Here is a 23,328-nt window from a genome sequence, read left to right as displayed (position 1 = left end):
TTACGATTATGCATGTACTTCATGGTATCACAACACCACCAAGGCCTTAAAAACAAGGCTCCAAACATCCCAAAACAAACTTGTAAGGCTACTTCTTGGCCTCAACTACAAAATCCATCTAACCCCTGATCATTTTGATAGGATTGGATGGCTTAGGGTTGCGGACAGAGTACAGCAACTTGCTATGGGCCTGGTCTTCAAGATATATCACAACATTGGGATCCCCCTGTATTTGTCAAAATACTTCCAAAATGTTAATGATGTCCACGATCACAATACCAGAGGCAGCTCCACAAACCTTGTCCAACCCTTTTTTGGCTCAACAAAGGGAAGTAACTCGTTCTCATGCTATTCATCAAAAATGTGGAACGCCCTACCAAAAGGAGTAAAGGAGTGTAAAACCCTACTCTCTTTCAAAACAGCCCTAAAGATACACCTTCAGGAGGCTGCAATTGGAAAATGGCCCCTGTCTAAGTCCTAACCTAACCTACCCCCCTACCCCCCCCCCCCCTCTCTCCTTCTCCTTTTGTACATATTTCTCACTCTTCATACCAGTAACCTGTAAACTGATTGTATGACATTCTATAGTAGTTGTGTATATCTGTCTGTCTCTTATATGTCATCATGATTTGTGTGCATGGGGAACTCATTTGAAACAAGCTCTGTGCTTTTATGAGTCTTCCAGTTTAGTAGACCTTGTATTGTGAATTTGTACTTCCATGTACTGTTGTTCTCATGTCTTACTAAATAAAGTACATCAATCAATCAATCAATCCATAATAATCTTCAGACACAATGACATGTAGTGTCTGCTAATGGACACTAGATGGCGTCCAGAGTTTTCCAGTCGGTTCATGACATTGATTGATTGATTGATTGATTGATTGATTGATTGATTGATTGATTGATTGATTGATTGAATACTTTATTCAGAAGGTTGCAGAGATAAAGTACATGAAGTACAGTTTAAATACAAGGTAAACTAAAATGGATTAAAAAGCTCATGAAAGCCTAATGGCTTGTTTTCAAATGTACTCAATTCATGACATTAAAAAACAGACAGATAAACACTACTATGCAGAACATCAGTGGTGGAAAAAGTACTCAAGTGTTTTACTTAAGTAAAAGTATCAATACTGCAATTTAGAATTACTCTGTTACAACTAAAAGTTCGGAATTAAACAAGTATTGGTATCAAAATGTACTTAAAGTACCAAAAGTAAAAGTGCTATGAATTATTATATTATATATTATATTAAAATGTTTGAAAATAGCAGATCTACAAGCTGACAGCGCGTCGCATAGATCGTCTATTTTCAAACAGCCTAGGTATAAAAAGGGCTAAGTGGTTAATGTATGTTTTATAATGTAATCATTTATATCTAGAAAGTAACTAGTAACTCAAGTTTTCAAATAATTGTAGTGGAGTAAAAGTACAATATTTGCCTCTGAGATGTAGTGGAGTAGCAGTAAAAGTATAGACAATTGGAAATACTCCAGTAAAGTAAAAGTACCTCAAAATTGTACTCATTGTACTTGGGTCTGTAACTCTGAGAGTGTACAAATGGAACCAAATGGACCCTGATGGGTCCATTTGGTTCCATTTGTACACTCTCAGAGTTAAATTAACATAGATTTTACGTTAGAAATTGGGGTCCCAGAGATTAAATGGGGGTCCGTAGCCTAAATGCATGTCAAACTGGGGGTCCTTGAAATTATAATGGTTGAGAATCCATTCTAGAGTGGTAAAAATCTTCTTTTATTATGGGGGTCACGTTTAATGTCACGTTTAGTGTCACGTTTAACTAATGAACACATTTTTACTTTACTGGAGTATTTCCAGTGTTCAGTACTTTTACTTATACTTCACTACATCTCAGAGGCAAATATTGTACTTTTACTCCACTACAATTGTTTGAAAACTTTAGTTACCAGTTATTTTGCAGATATAAATGATTATATTATAAAACATACATTAACCACTTTAGCCCTATTTTAAACCTAGGCTATTTGAAAATAGCAGATCTACAAGCTCGTGACGCGAGCTTGTAGATCTGCAATTTTCAAACATTTTAGCTCTTCATTAGAACCATTGGACAGCCTGTCTGTCTCTCCTAGCTCTTCATTAGAACCAGTGGACAGCCTGTCTGTCTCTCCTATACAGTGGCGTGCACAGACATTTTGAGGGGCAGGTGCTCAAGTAAATGTAACTTTTTTTTGTTTACTTGGTCTGCTCTTTTTTCCCTCTACACCTATAGCCTCTTTGCCAAAAATAGCAGATCTACAAGCTCACAACGCCTCGCAGCGCGAGGCGTTGTGAGCTTGTAGATCTGCTATGTTTGGCTAAAGTTCTCCTCAGAAAAGGGATGCTAGGTTTCGAGTGGTTATGGTAAAAAGAAAAATCATATCACATAAAGATTTGGCGGACCCCCTGTAGGAACTCTGAGGACCCCCTAGGGGTCCTGGACCCCTGTTGAAGACCCCTGATGTAAACTGAAAAGAAAAAAAAATGTTTTCTTTTTTTCAAAAGGGCACTTCTGGTCAAGAGGGCAAAGGGCAGGTGCTCCAGCACCACATAGAGTCTATCTGTGCACGTCCCTGCTCATAGCTCCTCCTCCTCCAGATCATTCTCCACAGGACGGAATCACCAGCAACAACTGCTGGTCTCGGCTGGCAGCACTCTGAAACATATTTCCTGAGGGTCCTTGGAGTGAAAAAAGGCTTTTAAAGGCTTTGAAAAGCCTGGTTTGATGATGCAGGTACATCAGTCAAGTTCTCCCTCTCTGTACAACGTTAGAGATTTATAGGCGTGGGTTGATTTAGCCGGCTCTGCCTCTGTGCTTTTTCTGCCGCCTTCTGAAAATTGCAAAAACAAAAATGGTAAAATGTCCTCATTAGTTTGTCCCGGGAAAGCAGCGGCGGTCGTGTGTGAGTGTCGGGCGCAGTGGTGGAAAGTAACTAAGTACATTTACTTAAGTACTGTACTTAAGTACAATTTTGAGGTATTTGTACTTTACTTGAGTATTTCCAATTTCCAATACCTTTACTTCTACTCCACTACATCTCAGAGGCAAATATTGTACTTTTACTCGACTACAATAATTTGAAAACTTTAGTTACTAGTTGCTTTTCAGATATAAACTATGATATGATGAAACATACATTAACCACTTTAGCCCTATTTTATACATAGGCTATTTGAAAATAGCAGATCTACAAGCTCACAACGCGTCGCATCGCGACGCGTTGTGAGCTTGTAGATCGGCTATTTTCAAATATTTAGTACTTTTACTTTTGGTACTTTAAGTACATTTTGATGCCAATACTTTTGTACTTTCACTCAAGTACATTTTTTAATTTTGGACTTTCACTTGTAACAGAGTATTTTTATTTGCAGTATTGGTACTTTTACTTAAGTAAAGAATTTGAGTACTTTTTCCACCACTGGTCGGGCGCCATGCTGCTGAGAGGCTTGGAGGCTTGGCGTGTGGCGGTGTTTAATGATATGCCACCATGCCAGCGGGCGTTTGGTCAAACCTTTGGGCTGAACAATGACATGGAAACAAGGCTCCCAACCGGAAACAAGGGATGAAGGAACAGAGGGAATGATGGAAGAAGAGATAGATAGAGAGACAGAGACACAGCATTGTATGGTTCTCCATTGCGGCATTTTGTTTCTCATTTAATTGTGTTTCCAGTGTGCTGAATATAAATGGAGTGTGGAGCATTCCGGTATTGATCACAGCATTTGTTGTAACAATGAAGTAAGTTGACAGTCATTTTGAGGGTCAGTAAAGCACAGAGCTTTCCCTCAATCATTTAGTTGGGAGGTCCAAACGAGAGATGAACAGAGTAGTGTGTGTGTATGTGCGTGCGCGCGCGTGCGTGCGTGTGTGTGTGTTTGTGTGTGTGTGTGGGGGGGGGTAATTTAGCAGAATACCTGGCCTTTTTTCTGATATACACACACACACACACACACACACACACACACACACACACACACACACACACACACACACACACACACACACACACACACACACACACACACACACACACACACACACACACACACACACACAGACACATGCAGACACCCACACAACCAATATTCCTGAAGGTCATTCTGGAGCCGTATGGAACTCGGAACTGGATTTAAGTCAGCTTGACTTAAAAGCTGATTACACAGAGTGTGAGGAGCATTAGTCACAGAGAAGAGAGCCTCACACACTGAAAGACAGACTAATAGATCACAAACAGAAAGATAAACCCTTAAAACTTCATATTCTGCTGTAATCACATCATAAACATTCCTGGATTGTAAAGACAGACATCACTGGTTGAAGACACCCCAGAACCACTGCTGATACAATACACTATTTACAGTTAAGTGTGGACTGTGAGGACAGCTGTGCACTCAGTCAAGAGATGGAGAAGACACTCAGTGAAGAGATGGAGAAGACACTCAGTCAAGATATGGAGAAGAACCTGTGTGATGTTGATCTGAGGAGGATCCAGCAATATGCAGTGGATGTGACTCTGGACCCTGATACAGCACAACCTGAACTCATCCTGTCTGAGGATGGAAAACAAGTGAGTGATGGAGGAATAAGGAAGAATCTCCCAGACACTAAAGATAGATTCTATCCATGTGTCTGTGTTTCAGGAAAACAAAGCTTCTCCTCAGGAAAGTTTTACTATGAGGTTCAGGTTAAAAGGAAGACTGAGTGGGATCTAGGAGTGGCCAGAGAGTCCATCAACAGGAAGGGACCAATCACACTGACCCCCAACAATGGTTACTGGTCTATAGGTTTGAGGAATAGAAATGAGTACAAGGCTCTTGCTGACCCTGATGTCCTCCTCCCTGTAAGAGACCTATCTTTCGTAGAGCACAATGGTCTGATTCAATCACTTACTGTCCTTTGACAATGCAGCCTGATCAAAGCCCCTTTCTACTGATTCTACAGTTCTTAAACATTAAGTTTGATCAAAGGGTTTTCAGTTGGCTTTTGGTAAAACTGAGATGGACAATTGACAGGATGTAGAAATAACAATGTCCTGAAATTAACTGATATTACACAAGATGTGACATTATTTTGAATAAAAAATATTATTTTCTTTATAGATCTATACATTTAAATTATTTAGAACTCAGACCAAAATTAATCAATCATATTGCTTAATTATTTTGTAGCATGACAAAGTATTTCAAAAGTGAATAGATTAAATGGTTCAGTAAAACGTAGAGATTCATTCAGATTGGTACTGCAGTGATTCTTCTACTATACTTAAGCTGTTGATAATTACGGGGCCAGGCTCTGCAGAGCAAGGCTCCGTTTTGTTATTGGCATTATTCTGTTTCTTCTTCTTCTTCTGTCGTTTCTGCCAGTTCTGGCTTAACCGTGCATACGCTTTTTACGAAACTCGGCCATATGGTAGATGGTCATGAAAAACGATCAAGAAATAATTCTCACACTCATTCGTCAAAGAGTGGCGCTATAGCACTCAATTGAAAATGCCAACTTTGAACAGGTACAACTCATGCCCTGTTTGACCTACAGCCATGAAACTTCGATACACACATGCGTCTCTTCATGCCCGACAACTTTCATGGTCTGGCTTTTGACCTCTGACCTTTAGATCTCCCACCATTTGTAATTATATGAAAACCATTCATTAGCTCTTAAAAGCTTAATTCTTTCACTTATGGAAAATCCGCCACTAACGTTTTGTCAGCAGAGGTCTAAAGTTCATGTGTAAAAACATTTGTGCAGATTACTCAAAAATCACAGGAGGAGATGGATTTTAACTATTGCAGTTATTACAATTATTCATCCGCGCTTAACACATACATGCAGACTCACATTTGTTTGAAACTTTGCAGTAATGTAGAGGGTCATTCCAAATATCACTGAAACCAATCTTACTCCAATTGGCCAAAGGGGGGCGCTGTAGCAATTTTTTGAAAATGCAAACTGTAAACAGGCATAAATCATGCCTCGTTTGGCCGAAAGTCGTGAAAATTGCTTACACTTGTGCCTTGACTCATGAGGAACACATGTATCACTTCGACCAGTAGGGGAACCAGTTAGGGAACCAGTGATAGCAAAACAGAGGCTTGGTTCATCAGGGACGGAAACACATATGTATCAACAGACACTACCAGGGCTATCATATCTCTAGCTCAATGAGAAGAAAGGCAGCCTATGAGTTCAGAGGTCGCAGTTCGATCCCTGTCCCCGACGATGTGTTGAGGTGATCATGGTTTGGCATTCGTAGGCTTACGCATAGTATTTCTTGAGGTTAGGGGTAGGCATAGTTTTACTGAGGTTAGAGTTAGTGAGGGTTCAAAATGCTCATTTGTCAATTGCATGGTCTTCTTTCCCTCAAGTTCAGTCTTCTATGTTTCTATGGCTTATTGTGCATATTACTTATCATTGCTTCTTTCTTTTTTCTTTCTGCATTCACTGGCCCCGTATTATTGCAGCTAGCAGCTATATTTCTTATTCTTATTCTTATTCTTACTACTATAATTGACAAAAGCTCCGAAGTTCGTCCGGGATTCGTAAGCACAGGATCACTCCACATGCCTCCAAGACCTGTCACAGACTGTTGATCAGAGCTCTGGCTATAATTTGGGCATCTTACCCCACCTCGATCAGTGATCAGACTCTCGGCTCGATTGATTCTCTGATTTGCCTATCAGACCCTCAGCCTGATCTGGCAGGTTGCCAGAGCAACCAGATACAGGAAGTTTGACCCCTTTGACCTCAAGAAAGGCTTTCTATTTGACAGCAGGTGGGTCGTGAGGTTGGGAGGTTGGGAGGTTTGGACGGCCCTAACCTCTAGTTAGATTAAATTACCAATAAGACTTAAGTGGGCATCTTTACAATGCTAATGTTCCTTTTTGCTGTCTTCATTTTGATGCACTACAAATATATATATATATATATTTTTTTCAATACAGCTGCTATAGCTACAGTGTTATTGAAAGATTGCATGCCAACACACTCTGCATTAAGACTAAGACTATAGTCTAGAATCGTGAAAACCGACTACCTTGCTTTGAAACGATGGCTTTATGTAATCTTTCTATAGTATATTATGAAGTCGCAATTTGGAGACTGACTGGATGAGCATCAGTATTAAAGAAGTGTTTTGCTTGAACAGAACTGAACAACTGAACTCAAATCACAGAGATAGAAGTTTATTTGAATTAAACATATCATTCCATCATTACAGTTTTCTTTACGAAAATAATCATATTGTTTAAGTAGCCTGACAGCGCGTTGCGGGTTCGAGTCCCGATCCCGACGGCCTTTGCAGCATGTCACTTCCCATCTCTCTCCCGTCAGACTACTATCCTATCAATAAAGGCATAAACCCCCCCCCCAAAAAAAGAAGAAAACTACACACCAGTTTTAGTCAACATGCCAACACACTCTCCAATCCACTACCTCACAAAACAATGATGGATAATGTCAACCACACACATCAACAACAGCAACATCATCAACAACAACAACTTCATTGTTCCACACAATCTTCCCTGGTAACATCTTCATCGTAGTAGTAGCGCTAATGAATGGAAAGACTGCCTCGGTGAAAGTGTATGTGAAGGTGTGTATGTGTGTGTTAGTATCAAGATCATAGAATGACAGTTTCCCTCCGTTCCAGTCCAGATTGACTCTGATCCTATGGGGAACCTGCTTCCATGAGAGATTTGTTTTTGTGCCTGGTGAGCAGGCCATTGAGTATGAACCTGAGTTTATTCTCCAGTATGGACCTCCTCCAGTTCCCTTCCTCTGAAAAGACTCAGCTAACACACCCATTGACCAGTATTTACTGTCTCCCACGTCAACGTCCCAGCTGTGGGTCCCTGATTTAAAGCCCTCAGAACCCAGGACAATGTTCAAGTGGTCAAACCTCTCTGGGTTGTCAGGAAGCCACTGCCTTTCAAGGCTCACAATGGTCAGATCATCAGACAGGATGTGTCCTGGTTTGGCAGTGTTGGGGTCCAGAATGACAGGAGCGTAGGAGACAATGTCCTTCATCTTGTCCCAGACTCTGAAGATCAGGTTGCCCAGATGTTTGGCCACATCTATCAGTGCTCCTGAGACCAGCTGTGGGTCCTGCAGCGTGAACTGAAGTCTTTCCGTTGTGATCTTGTAGTTCTGTAGGAATGAGCTGTGTTCAGCTCTCAGATCCTCCTCTATGGCTGCGACTGTATATGCAAGGGCTGATATGTCTTTGTTCAGTCGCTTATTCTTCTCCTGCATCAGCTGACACTTCTGCTCCTCTTCCTCTCCCAGTGCAGTGATTCTAGCCTCCTCTTCCTCTTGTAGAAACTGATGCAGCTTTTCAAACTGTTCCCTGATCCTACTCTTTGTGAACTGGGCCTGGCCCCTAATGTATTCTACTGTTGGCGCACATTTACTCCTAACGTCATTACATACCTTCAGTTTCATCTTCAAAGGCTTCAGTGATTTCTGGACTTCCTTCTTGTGTTCCAGTGCAACTTCATCAATGGGTCTGAAACTGTGGTTGGTGTGTTTTTCTGAATGACGACACACAACGCACACTGGCTGTTGACATTCCAGGCAGAAGAGCTTGAGTTTCTCTGCATGCAGATTGCAGAGAACCCCTGGTGAGGTTCTCTGGCGTTTTGAAGGTTGTTTTGAAGCTCTCTGATGTCTCTCCTGTATGACGGCCTCACACAAGTTCTTCAGAGCCCGGTTACAGGGTGGATCATCCATTGAAGATATTTTCGTACAAACTGGACATTCCTTTACTTTCTTCTCGCTCCACCATTTGTCTAGACAGGCTTTACAGAGGCTATGGCTGCATAACAGGACAACAGGATCTTTAAAGATGTCAAGACACACAGGACAGGAAATCATAGCCATTGCGTCTCTCAGTGATGCTACAAACGCTGTGATCAAGATAGGAAATCAGCCTGTGAGTAGTGGTAACACTCTCTTCTCCCTGTTGTCGGTGTCAGTGTGAAGCAGGGCGTTCGTGAAAAAGAGAATTCGCTCTCAATTAACCTCCCCTGGGTAAATAAAGGTAAAAAAATGATTTTTTAAAAGATACAATGCTCCCTGAAGATGGCTTTCACAGTGAATCCCCGTTCTTGTTCAAGTCCATTCATCTAACAGAGTCAGCAGCAGTCTGGGTCAGTTTCAGTATTCCTAGTAGCTGTGGAAAAACAGTACTGTATGTCCTCTCTCACTGGAAGTTGTGTTTGGATTGAACTGAAGGTGAAGCTTTTATGCTGACCGTGACAGCTCTGAAGGTCCGGTAAGAGGCGGAGCTTTGACATGCAAATCACTCTCTCTCTCTCACACACACACACACACACACACACACACACACACACACACACACACACACACACACTCTCACACACAGACACGTCTAGGCGTGTCAACAGCCATTGTATGGTTAATTAAATCACCTTAGCCACCAAGTTTTTGATTGATTGATTGATTGATTGATTGATTGAATACTTGCACTGTTTGCAAATTGTACAGATCTACGGTTTACAATGATTGTTAAAAGGATAACACAAAAAGCCCTATAGGGGCTTGTTTCCATTGTGGTCTGCTGATTCCATGTTTTAAAGACCTTAACTTAAAAGTTAAATTGTTTTTATTACAATGTAAGTTTTGCGTCCGAAACCACATACTCATTACATACTACTACACAGTCTGCTATTTTCAACCTACTGTTTAGTATCTCCTAAACAGTAAGGCTTCACTTTGCATAGATAGTATGTTAGTATGCGATTTCGGATGCAGCCCTGCATTTAGTATGCATCTCACATTCTATTTACAGTAGTAGCTATGCTATGCTAAGCTTTCGGAAATACAAAAAAGTTATTTGGCACACTAAATAGTATGTTAGTATGTGATTTCGGATGCAGCAATGGTCTTCTTGCACAATAGATAATATACATCACAGCCAACTAGTTGACTACCTTTTTTCTTTAAGAAAGTAGAATTATTTGGTCCAAAGTTTTTCGGTTTCCAAATATTCTATCACTTTTGAATTAAACTATGTCATTCCCTGTAAGATCTATTTGGCAAATCATTTATTATAATATTTCATGCTTACAGAAAATACATGAAATGAGACAAAACCTTGATGCAAAATACGCTTGTAAATATTTATGCTCAATATATTTAAGCTAAATAAATATATTTATTCAATCCAAGAGTTGTCTGACTGAAATACATTTCAGTACAGTATATTATATTATAATATGATATACGTACATATTAACCACTTTAACACTGGCATACCTATTTTAAACTGTAGATTAGTTTTTTGGGTTGTTTGTTTGTTTGCTGTTTTTTTTTAAAATAGCCAATCTACAACTCACAATGCAACTCCAAAGTATTTCCAATGCAGTTCATTGTTAAATCTCTGAATTGTTTCTACCCCGTTTTAGCAACAGTTATGAATTTAGATACTGTATCACCAGATGTTTTGGTGATGATAATTGATGATTGATGATTGATGATAGATGATTGATGATTGATGATGATTGATGATTGATGATTACAGGAGTGATTGTACTAATACATAAGCTGTGGAATAATGGATAATAGATTAAAGGGCTGTTCACACTGATCACTTTAACAATAACGATATGTCGTTCACCATTGTATTTTTTTATAGTTGGTGTGATCTCTGCCATCCACTTGACTTAGAACGATTTTTAAAACTATATTTGTATAGTTATAATATAATTATTAAATCAGTGGTTCTCAACCTGTCAGGGGTCCCCACATGATTTTGGAGGGATCCAGATGACAGTAAAGTGACAATTTAAGGAATTTTCAGACCTTTTTAATACCTAAAAAAAAGAAGAAAAATAAATGAAATAAAAAAAGATCATTGCTGAGTCAAAAGTAATCAACAAACTATACTAATTCATAAAAATTGGCCAAAATTGGCCAAATTGTCAAATAATATAAGAAAGCAGCAAAACTTTGGAAAATAGCTGATCTACAAGCTCACAACACCTATAATATATAGTCACAATTTGGAGACTGACTGCATGAGTTTAACAAAAGTATCAGTATTAAACTAATAGCGTTTTGCTTTATGCTTATAAATATTTGTGCTCAATATATTTATGCTCAATAAATATATTTATTCAATCCAAGAGTTGTCTGACTGAAATACAGTTCAAGTACAGTACAGTATATTATATTATAATATAATATACATATTAATCACTTTATTGGCATACCTATTTTAAACTGTAGATATTTTTGGGGGTTTTGTTTGCTTCTTTGTTTTTTGTTTTTTTAAATCTACAACTCACAATGCATTGCATCACATGAGCTTGTATAACAGCATTTTTTGTAAATATTTTTTAAAATATCTCTTGTGGATGGAACAGGGGAGCATCTAGCTATGGAAGAAATGTCTACCATACATATTAATTATGCACTTAAAGGACCACTTCACCCATTTTCAACTTTATCTGCATGTAATGGGTCCTCATGTTCATTGTGGCACCATTTCTGTCTATTCACTCTTTGTCTTAGGGGTGGGCTCTAGAAGACAGTTGAAAATGTAAAGAACATCATGGGTGAATGAAAAGAAAAGTTTTAAAATAACTAATATCTCCATCCAAATATGAAGGACTGCCCCAAAGTATTTCCAATGCAGTTCTTTGTTAAATCTCTGAATTGTTTCTACCCCGTTTTAGCAACAACTATGAATTTAGATACTGTATCACCAGATGTTTTGGTGATGATAATCGATGATTGATGATTGATGAATACAGGAGTGATTGTACTTATACTTAAGCTGTGGAAGAGTGGATAAGTAGATTAAAGGATCGTTCACACTGATCACTTTAACAATAACGATAACTATGTCGTTCACCATTGTATTTTTTAATAGTTGGTGTGAACTCTGCCATCCACTTGACTTAGAACGATTTTTAAAACTATATTTTTTGTTATAGTGCTCAGTGTGAATGGCCCTTAAATCAGTGGTTCTCAACCTGTCAGGGGTCCCCACATGATTTCGGGGGATCCCCAGATGACAGTAAAGTGACAATTTAAGGAATTTTCAGACCTTTTTAATACCTAAAAAAAAAGAAGAAGAAAATAAATAAAATTAAATTAAAAAAGACCATTACTGCATCAAAAGTAGTCAAAACTATACTCATTTATAAAAACTGGTCAAACATTGGCCAAATTGTCAAATAATTTAAGAAAGCAGCAAAACTTTGGAAAATAACTGATCTACAAGCTCACAACGCCTCGCCACACGAGGCGTTGTGAGCTTGTACATCGGCTATTTTCACAATATTTATCTGTGGAACCGAGTCAAACTAAATGTAATGCCTCAACTCCTACAATTCCAAATGCTTGTCAGGGTGGGGGTCCCCAGTTCAAACATGATTCGTTTTCGGGGTTGCGACCTGAAAAGGTTGAGAACCACTGGATTAAACGACCAGTGGCAATCTTTACAATAGTGCCCATAAAATACTATAGCTACGTACACATCAGTTTTAGTGAAAGATTGCATGCCAACACTCTCTGCACTTAGACTATAGCCTAGAATCGGGAATACCCACTACCATGCTTTGAAACGATGGCTTCATATAATCTTTCCATAATATATAGTCACAATTTGACTGCATGAGTTTAACAAAAGTATCAGTATTAAACTAATAGTGTTTTGCTTTAACAGAACTGAACAACTGACGAGAAGATAGATGTTTATTTGAATTGAACATATTTCATCATTACAGTTTTCTTTACAGATCTATAATTGATTTAGAAGTCAGACCAAAAATAATGTTTTGTAACATGACAAGATATTTCAAAAGTTAATAGATTAAATGGTTGAATAAAACCTTTTGATTTTCATGTTTCATGCATAATAGAGACCAATTACACTTAATTGAGCGTATTTACAATAAAGCTAATGAAATACATGCTAATCTTCCTTTAGACTCTCATCATGTTGATGCACTACAAATTGTATGATTACATTATTTTGAAAATACAAAATAACTACACACCAGTTTTAGTCAAAGATTACATGCCAACACACTCTACAATAACATGCTATAATCATGAAAATCCCCTACCTCACTATAAAACAATGATGGCTTCACGACATTGTTCTATAGTCTAGACATGTCATCATCAACAACATCATTGTTCGAGGCAATGACCTTCCCTGGTAACATCTTCATCGTAGCAGTAGCGCTAATGAATGGAAATACTGCCTCGGTGAAATTGTGTTTGAAGGTGTGTATGTGTGTGTTAGTATCAGGATCAGAGAAGGACAGTTTTCCTCTGTTGCAGTCCAGCTGAACTCTGATCCTGCGAGGCATCTGCTTCCATAAGAGTTTAGTGCGTGACCCTGGTGAGGCCATTGCGGATGAATCTGAGTTTATTTTCCAGAATGGACCCCCTCGTTTGCCCTTCCTCTGAAAAGACTCTGCTAACACACCCAATGACCAGCATTTACTGTCTCCAACCTCAACGTCCCAGCTGTGAGTCCCTGAGCTAAAACCCTCAGAACCCAGGACAATTTGCAAGTGGTCAAACCTCTCTGGGTTGTCAGGAAGCCACTGCCTTTCAATGCTTACACTGGTCAGATCATCAGACAGGACGTATCCTGGTTTGGCAGTGTTGGGGTCCAGAATGACAGGAGCGTAGGAGACAATGTCCTTCATCCTGTCCCAGACTCTGAAGGTCAGGTTGCCCAGATGTTTGGCCACATCTATCAGTGCTCCTGAGACCAGCTGTGGGTCCTGCAGCGTGAACTGGACTATTTCCATTGTGATCTTGTAGTTCTGTAGTAATGAGCTGTGTTCAGTTTTCATCTCCTCCTCCATGGCTGCAATTGTGTATGCAAGGGTTGATATGTCTTTGTTCAGACCCTCAATCTTCTCCTTCATCAGCTGACTCTTCTGTTCCTCTTCCTCTCTCAGTGCAGTGATGCTAGCCTCCTCTTCCTCTTGAAGAAACTGATGGAGCTTTTTAAACTGTTCCTTAATCCTACTCTTTGTGTGCCGGGCCTGGCCCCTAATGTATTCTGCTGTTTGCGCATATTTACTCCTAACAGCATTAAATACCTTCAGTTTATTCTGTAAACGCTTCAGTGATTTCTGGACTTCCTCCTTGTAGTCCAGTGCAACTTCATCGATGGGTCTGAAACTGTGGTTGGTGTGTTTTTCTGAATGAAGACACACAACGCACACTGGCTGTTTACATAGCAGGCAGAACAGCTTGAGTTTCTCAGCGTGCACATTGCAGAGAACCTCAGACCCTGATGAAGTTCTTGGACGTTTTGAAGCTCTCTTCAAATGTCTCTTCTGTATGAAGGCCTCACACAAGTTCTTCAGAGCCCGGTTACAAGGTGGATCATCCATTGAAGATATTTCCTTACAAACTGGACATTCCTTAATTTGCTTCTCTCTCCACCATGTGTGCAGACAGCCTTTGCAGAAGCTGTGGCTGCATAACAGGACAACAGGATCTTTAAAGATGTCACGACACACAGCACAGGAAAAATCCTCTTCTGAAAGAGACATCTGAGAAGCCATTACGTCTCTCAGTAAAACTACAATCACTCTGATCAAGAGTTTGTCAGTCAGTGGGAGCAACACTCCCGGCTCCAGATACAATATTCCCTGAAGTTGACTTTCACAGTGAATCCTGGTTCTTGTTAAAGTCCATTCATCTGACAGTCAGCAGCAGTCTGGGTCAGTATTCCCTCTGGTATAGTAGCTAGCTGTGGAAAGACAGTCTGTCCTCTCTCACTGGAAGCTGTGCCAGTTTGGTCTGAACTGAAGGTGAAACTTTTATTGTCGCAGATGAGTCTGGTAAGGGGCGGAGCTTTGACATGCAAATTACACACACACACACACACACACACACACACACACAAGTCTGGGTGTGTCTGGGCGCGTCTGTGTTTGTCTATTTCAGTATCAATACTTCCAGGACAGGTATCAATCTGATACAGATACTATCAAATCAATCATTCATTTTGTGATAAAAACAATTGGGAACAAAACTGGATACTACCCAAACAGCCATTTGATGGTTTATTAAATCACTTCAGCCACCCCCAAGCTGCTGATTCCATGTTTTAAAGACCACAACTTAAAAGTTAAAGTGAAAAGTGTTTTATTACGATGTAAGCTTTGCGTCAGACACCACATACTACACAGTATGCTATTTCCAGCCTACTGTTTAGTACACTAAACCAGTGGTTCCTAACCTGTGGGTCAGGACCCCCTACATGATTTTTTGGGGGTCCCCAGATGACAGTGAAGTCACAATTTAAGGACTTTTAAGACCTTTTTAATACCTCAAGAAAGAAAAGAAAAAGACCATTACGGCATAAAAAGTAATCAACAAACTATACTATAAAAAACTGGTCAAACATTGGCCAAATTGTTAGATAAAATAAGAAAGAGGCAAACATTTTGAAAATAGAAAATCTACAAGCTTTGAAAATCAAGCTTTGAAAATCACACGCCTTGCAATGCAAGGCGTTGTGAGCTTGTAGATCTGCTATTTTCACAATATTTTTCTGTGGAACCGAGTCAAACAAAATGTAATGCCTCAACTCTTAATTCCAAGTGCTTGTCAGGTCCCCAGTTCAAATATAATTCTTTTGGGGGGTCGCGGCCTGAAAAGGTTGAGAACCACTGTACAAAGCAGAATAGTAGGGTTTCACTTCGGACGTACTACATAGTAGCTCCTAAGCTTTCGGACATACTTTAAAGTAATTTGGCATACAAAATAGTATGTTAGGATGTGATTTTGGACGCAGTCCTGAATTTATGTATGTATCTCACATACTATTTAGCAATTACTAAGCTTTCGGACATCCTGAAAAAGTTATTTTGCATTCTAAATAGTATGTTAGTATGTGATTTATACAAAATGGATTTATACAATATACAAAATGTCTCCTTGAATGGTGGTTACAAGCTACAACACCCTGACAAATAGTTGACTTGACCGACATGATTCCCCAAATTAATTATTATATTCAGAGCTTTGGTGAGATCATGTCCAACTAGTTGATAGTGTGGTATATTGAGAATGTAACATTTTTAAGCAAGTTGAATTAAGTTTTTCGGTTACACCAATTGACATTTTTGCCATCATTCCTGATCAATACTGAATTAAATCAGACATTTTAGACCAGGTCCTCAAATGAATAAAGTATGCAATTAACTTGCATGTTTATTTTCGAATTTTGTCCCTTTAGCACATTTACTCAAGTACTGTACTTGATTTTTCAGTACTTTTACTCTACTCCACTACATCTAAAAGGCAAATATTATACTTTTACTTTAGTTACTAGTTACTTTGAAGGTTTTGAATATTATTTCAAAACATACATTTACCTTCTGCCGTATATACATTTCGGCCATTTGAAAATAGCCGATCTACAAGCAAATGTATACGATTTTTATAAATTTGAAAACTTGTGAAATGGGACATTCGGCATAATGAGTACTTTTACAGAGTATATCTACATTGCAGTATTGATACTTTTACTTAAGTAAAAAAATTGAGTACTTTTTCCACCACTGTAATCAAGACAGGAAATCAGCCAGTCAGTGGTGGTAACACTCCCTGCTCCAGATACAATGAGAATGCTTGGAACGGTTGTTGGCCAATATTGCACTGTGCCCTCTTTACAGTCTCAAATGCTGATGTATCTGCAATCTCTTTGATGTCAAGGACATTGATTGATTGATTGATTGAAGTACTTTATTTAGAAAGACATGGAAACAGTACAAGGAAGTACAATTCACAATACAAGGTCCTCTAAATTGGATCGCTCATAAAAGCACAATGGCTTATTTTGAGATCCCCACGCACTCAAATCATGATGACATTTAAGAAAACAGACAGATATACATTACTATGCAGAACGTCATAAAATCAGTTTACAGGCTACTGGTATGAAAAACAATGAATATGTACAATAAACAGTTCGAGGAGGAGGGGGGGCTGTTGATTTGAATCAGAACGCAGTGGCCGCGCCCCTGCTGTCCAGGCTCTGAGGCGAAGTCTCCCAGACTAATACAAAGGCAACTTTACACCACGTACCTCAGGTTAAGTGAGGTTTGGGCCTTACCACTTGGCCTAGAAACCGCCTCTTGGCCTCTGCTCTTATCCTCAACACTGAGGCAGAGAGGAGGGCGCCTGAGGAACATACTATTAACAATAAATACTAAACAGTAAACAGTTTAAAAGCAAAACACTCCATTGCCCACCTTGCTCAGACAAGCCAGTGCCTGCAGAGTCAGAGAGCCAAGCTGGAATGAATGCATGAGCACCAGGCTTTATAGGGGAGGGGTTAATCAGTGATTACCTACACATGTGTAATTGCGGCGCGGACTCAGAAGCCTGAATGGAGACAGCTCTCCCTGTTACACATAGCATGAGAACGAGCAAGTCATCACTCTCCTCTTTGAATGAACAATGAGCAGACATCTTTCCTAAATGCTTTCTACACACTTGCCGTCTGGTCATGGTGGAGCACATCATTTTGTCTTCCCACAAGCTGGTGGTGTGTATCTTCAAAGTCCTCAATCAGCGATCCAATCTCAGAGCCAGCTACCAGCCACCATGATTAATATAATGATATGTATAATGATATATAATGTTTCCAATGGAATAGGAACGCTTGCTGGTTGCCATTATGAAAAATACCTTTATTTTTACTATACCTCTTCTATTTTTAAATGTTTTAATTTAACTCTAATACCTCATTAAATGCTTCTTTCAACTTTAAATTGCTTCTTTTTATTCATTATGAAAAGCAAAAGACACATGAACGTTTATGTCACCCATGGAATAACAGAAAGACACATGTCATAGTCCATGTGAATTTTTATTTTTATTTTTACCACAGCCTTGTTAGATTACTTTAATATACTCAAGCACACCATAAGCTAATATTAACTCACCACTACCATTATTGGTATCAATAACAGTGTTACATGTACCGTATATGAACTGTACAACTCCGACTCTGTTATAGCATAGTTGCTCAGCTTATTGCTTCTGCTACAGCTTATCAGGTTTTAATAAAGCATCAAATATAATATAGATATATTTACAGATATGCATTTGGAAACATTCAAAAGCTGCAACGTACTGTACAGCATGTGCCATATACCACTTTACATATACACCTAACGATCTCCATGTTGTAACAGCATATTGTCTCTGTCAAGCATGAACCTTGTATTTCCATCTTTTTATGCTTTCTCATAAAATTAATGTCCTATTTCATACTTTGCCGTATGACAAAAGTAGTGGAGACAGATCCACAGATTGTAGATCTGTTATTTTCAGTATGTTTGAAAGGTTTTGTATGAATATTTGAAGATGAAAAGACAACAAAGAGATTGTAGCTACATCTTTTTTTCCATTTCCTGTAAAGAAACCACACGGACATACAAGGTTTCCGCTCAACAGTGAAAAGTTCCGCTCAATCAGTGGTGGAAAGTGACTATGTACATTTACTCAAGTACTGTACTTAAGTACAATTCTGAGGTATTTGTACTTTACTTGGATATTTCCAATTTCATGCATGCATTAACCACTTTATCCCTATATACTTTGGCTGTTTGAAAATAGCCTGTGAGCTTGTAGATCTACTAATTTCCAAAGATTTTAATACATTTTGAGCACTTGTGAAACGGGACATTCTGCACAATGAGTACTTTTACTTTTGTACATTTTGATGCCAGTACTTTTGTACTTTTACTCAAGTACATTTTGAATACTTGGACTTTTACTTGTAACAGAGTGTTTCTGCATTGCAGAATTGATACTTTTACTTAAGTAAAACATTTGAGTACTTTTCCCACCACTGAATATACTGTATTGGTTGTAATAATTGGCACATGTCACTGTCTTCAGTGTGAAAGCAGTAATCCCAGCAGAGGTAGAAGCCACAGTGCTATGTGGATGTGAGCTGTGTCGGCTCCACTGAAGTTGCAGAAGTTGCTGCTGCTGCAGCAGTGGACGGTGCTGCCATTCCCCTCCTCATCCACGGAGCCCGCCGATGCAGCACCCAGACAGGTGGCCCTGCTGGCACACTGCTTCACTATGGACTTAGAGATACCTGCACAGCAACACACACACATGGGAAAGTCACAATATACAGTTCAGTACAGTAACAGTATATTATGATATGTGACATTATGATACTGACCATGATACTGGCATGATACTGACATGACACTGACATGATACTGACCATGACACTGCCATGATACTGACCATGATACTGACATGACACTGACATGATGCTGACATGATACTGACCATGATACTGACCATGACACTGCCATGATACTGACCATGACACTGCCATGATACTGACCATGATACTGACATGACACTGACATGATACTGACCATGATACTGACATGATACTGACATGACACTGACATGATACTGACCATGATACTGACATGACACTGCCATGATACTGACCATGATACTGACATGACACTGACATGATACTGACCATGATACTGACATGATACTGACATGACACTGACATGATACTGACCATGATACTGACATAATACTGACATGATACTGACATGACACTGACATGACACTGACATGATGCTGACCATGATACTGACATGACACTGACATGATACTGACCATGATACTGACATGACACTGCCATGATACTGACCATGATACTGCCATGATACTGACCATGACACTGCCATGATACTGACCATGACACTGCTATGATACTGACCATGACACTGACATGATGCTGACATGATACTGACATGACACTGACATGATGCTGACATGATACCGACACGACACTGACATGATACTGACATGACACTGACATGATACTGACCATGATACTGCCATGATACTGACCATGATACTGACATGACACTGACATGATACTGACCATGATACTGACATGACACTGACATGATGCTGACATGATACTGACCATGATACTGACCATGATACTGACATGATACTGACATGACACTGACATGATGCTGGCTGACATGACACTGACATGATGCTGACATGATACTGACATGACACTGACATGATACTGACCATGATACTGCCATGATACTGACCATGATACTGACATGACACTGACATGATACTGACCATGATACTGACATGACACTGACATGATACTGACATGACACTGACATGATACTGACCATGATACTGACATGATACTGACATGACACTGACATGATGCTGGCTGACATGACACTGACATGATGCTGACATGATACTGACCATGATACTGACATAATGCTGACATGATGCTGACAATGATACTGATATGACTCTGACCTGATACTGACCATGATACTGACATGATACTGACATGACACTGACATGATACTGACAATGACACTGACATGACACTGACCATGACACTGACCATGATACTGACATGATACTGAATTGTTTCTACCCCGTTTTAGCAACAATGAATTAAGACATCACCAGGTATTTTGGTATAGGCTGCGAGGATCTCTGATTGTCTAAGCCAGACATGTCTGCAGCAAAAGTGAACATGTCCAGACGAGTTTACACTTACAGTATGTGTTACATTTTTTTAAGAGAGAAGGCTAGTTACCCAGTACGTCTACGATGCTCATGCACGTATCCAGCGGTTCCGGACATGATTGATTGTTCAGGTTGCATTGTTCATTGGTCGCAGTGGAGCTGCACACATAGCATGTCAGCGACAAAGCTAGCAAAACAGAGAAAGAGACAAAACCAGAGACATATCAGACATTCACCCAGAGTTTAATTCAACCACATTGAGCCTGGCATCCCCATTTGGGGCATGTCTGCAGGTGACAGAACATCATATTTCTAGTTTTCTGTTGATCCCACCATGGGGATATTTTATAATTGAAGCAACTGATAGACTACACAGTATTTATATATAATACAAGCAGACAACGAGGTGCAAGCTTGTCAGGCATTGCTGGGGTTATGACAACAAATCACTTTGCAATGAGTCCATCAGCATGTTCAGGTTCCGGTACACAGCACTCGCACAAGTTATTGCGCGGGTGAATTATGCTCTCTCCCTCCTTCTCTATCTCTCCATCTCCCTCTCCACTCACCCTCTCTCTCTCCCTCCCTCCCCCCTGTTTAAAAAAATGTTCCCAAAATATCGTCGGTGCTAGGACCATGCAGCATTCGTTTTGGAGCGGTGATTCCGTGGCTTTGTTCATAAATGAATTCTGGGAAAGATTTCATTTAGGAACAAAACGATAAAAATGAATTAACTATTTGGTTTTAATGTGAAAATTGTTATTCTATTATTTATCAAAATTATGCTTTTTAGACACATCTGGCTACCAAACCATTCCAAAATCCTAGAAGGTGCTGGAAATGAGGCCAGATGAGTATTTAAGAATAATTCCACAGTACTATTCACACTGTTAACCTTTACAATTGTAAACAAACTAGTTAAGATCTGAGATGTGAAACTCTTGACAAAAAAAACAAACAAGGGGACATATTAAACACTATCTTTGAATTTTCATTTTCTTTCTTTAAAAAGAAAAAAGTGTTGACACATTTTTTAAATGTGTCCAAAAGTAGGGATGCCAAACAATAAATAGGCTATCAAACATATAAGACATATGTACGCTCTCAAGAGTTAGGGGCGTCCTTGAAATTAAAACAAAAGTTTGAGAACAATTGCTGTGGATTATTGACCAGAAGACAGAAGCAGGGATAAAACAAATCCCCACCGGCCCAAAAAATCAATGACCGGAGGGGGATGTCAAAAGCAGAGGCATGGACCCCCCCATCACATCCAACCCCCGAGGAGGTGGTCTTACCTGGAGAAAGAGAGGCAGAGAGCAGGAGAATGCTGAGCAGGATCTTCATGGTAGGAACAGTACTGTTCATCTCTGTCCCTGTTTGACTCTCTGGGCTGACTGTGTGAATACAGTTATGTCTGGCTTGCTTGGCTGCTCTGTGTGTGTGTGTGTGTGTGTGTGTGTGTGTGTGTGTGTGTGTGTGTGTGTGTGTGTGTGTGTGTGTGTGTGTGTGTGTGTGTGTGTGTGTGTGTGTGTGTGTGTGCGCACGCGTGCGTGCGTGCATGCGTGCATGCGTACAAGCACACGTGCTTTACCTGGCATGTGGTATGAAGCAGCTCCTACTGTCTAGTGTCTGTATGTCGCAGGTCCACCCATGCCACATGCCATCAGATAGAAGTCATTCCATAACTACCGTTTTAGTGTGTGTGTGTGTGTGTGTGTGTGTGTGTGTGTGTGTGTGTGTGTGTGTGTGTGTGTGTGTGTGTGTGTGTGTGTGTGTGCGTGCGTGCGTGTGTGCGTTAGAGGACATTCTTGGTGTGGTCCTGGTTTCACAGATACTTATCTCCTGCTGTAAGTTTGTCAGTCTCGTCAGTCATACAGTAGAACACAATGCAGCTTATTCAACACACTGCAGCCACCATCTCATTAGCATAGCAGGCTAACCACATGAACCTAATCTGGGGTGATGAACCTTTGCTGAAAATAGCCAATCTACGTGCTTGTAGATCGGCTATTTTCGGCAAGGAGATTTGGTGAATCTAGTATAGCGCCCTGGAGGACGTGGTTAAATCAACAAGTATTATCATTAGATATAAATAGTTACAGGCCTGCTGCGTGATCTGCAACAGGTCTTAAAACAAACTCCACCCACATGTGCCTGTGGGCTGGAGAGAAAACAACAATAATGGACAAAACGTTTAGCTCATACAGTAGTATTGCATGTGATCTCATTAACATTGATAGACACACACGGCATGCAGTTTACCTACAGTACACACACTGAAACTTCATGAACCAGTCAAGCAGATACCGCCATAATATCGCTTTCATCTCTGCTTGGTTGTCTGGTGGTGGCATGTGATGATACAGTAGATATACATGCACGACGGATACTTAAACATGTCTAGTGAAACAAACACACATCACACACACACACACACACACACACACACACACACACACACACACACACACACACACACACGCTGCACTTGGTGAGCAGAAACAATAACAGGCTTCATAGTTTGTTTCAATCAAATATTTAATACCATAACACTTCCAAAAATGTATCAAAGCTGTAACAATTATGTGTATGTACAGTCCATGTACAGTGTTCCTTACAATAAAACAGTAGTGGGTTGAACTCACGCGCTCTGGGACAAGAAAGCTTTTTATCACAAGAGCCGGCCTCAACATTCTGTTTCCATAATGGACTCTTTTCA

At 39.8% G+C, this 23,328-nt stretch overlaps 4 protein-coding genes across 4 annotated transcripts in view; all 4 read right to left on the bottom strand.

Moving 5' to 3' along the window:
• The window catches only part of sult2st3 (sulfotransferase family 2, cytosolic sulfotransferase 3), a 340,324-nt gene that overhangs the window by 197,803 nt on the left and 119,193 nt on the right, over positions 1 to 23,328 (bottom strand). The gene's annotated exons all lie outside the window — the stretch shown is intronic.
• Positions 7,482 to 8,756, bottom strand: LOC311041693 (nuclear factor 7, brain-like; the record flags this gene model as incomplete). The annotated part of the gene is made up of 1 exon (XM_084052173.1): positions 7,482 to 8,756. The coding sequence occupies one exon, from the start codon at positions 8,754 to 8,756 to the stop codon at positions 7,482 to 7,484; it is 1,275 nt and encodes a 424-aa protein (XP_083908299.1).
• On the bottom strand, positions 13,160 to 14,590 carry LOC311041692 (E3 ubiquitin-protein ligase TRIM35-like; the record flags this gene model as incomplete). The annotated part of the gene is made up of 1 exon (XM_084052172.1): positions 13,160 to 14,590. The coding sequence occupies one exon, from the start codon at positions 14,588 to 14,590 to the stop codon at positions 13,160 to 13,162; it is 1,431 nt and encodes a 476-aa protein (XP_083908298.1).
• Positions 17,468 to 22,127, bottom strand: LOC311041562 (uncharacterized protein). Its single transcript, XM_084051978.1, has 3 exons — positions 21,905 to 22,127; positions 20,680 to 20,796; positions 17,468 to 19,152 (listed from the first exon to the last, which is right to left on the bottom strand). The coding sequence occupies exons 1-3, from the start codon at positions 21,972 to 21,974 to the stop codon at positions 18,944 to 18,946; spliced, it is 396 nt and encodes a 131-aa protein (XP_083908104.1). The 5' UTR covers positions 21,975 to 22,127; the 3' UTR covers positions 17,468 to 18,943.

The sequence above is a fragment of the Gymnoscopelus microlampas genome (assembly GCF_963454915.1).
Source record: "Gymnoscopelus microlampas genome assembly, chromosome: 3".
NCBI lineage: Eukaryota > Metazoa > Chordata > Actinopteri > Myctophiformes > Myctophidae > Gymnoscopelus > Gymnoscopelus microlampas.
This window is presented reverse-complemented; position numbering and strand designations above follow the sequence as displayed.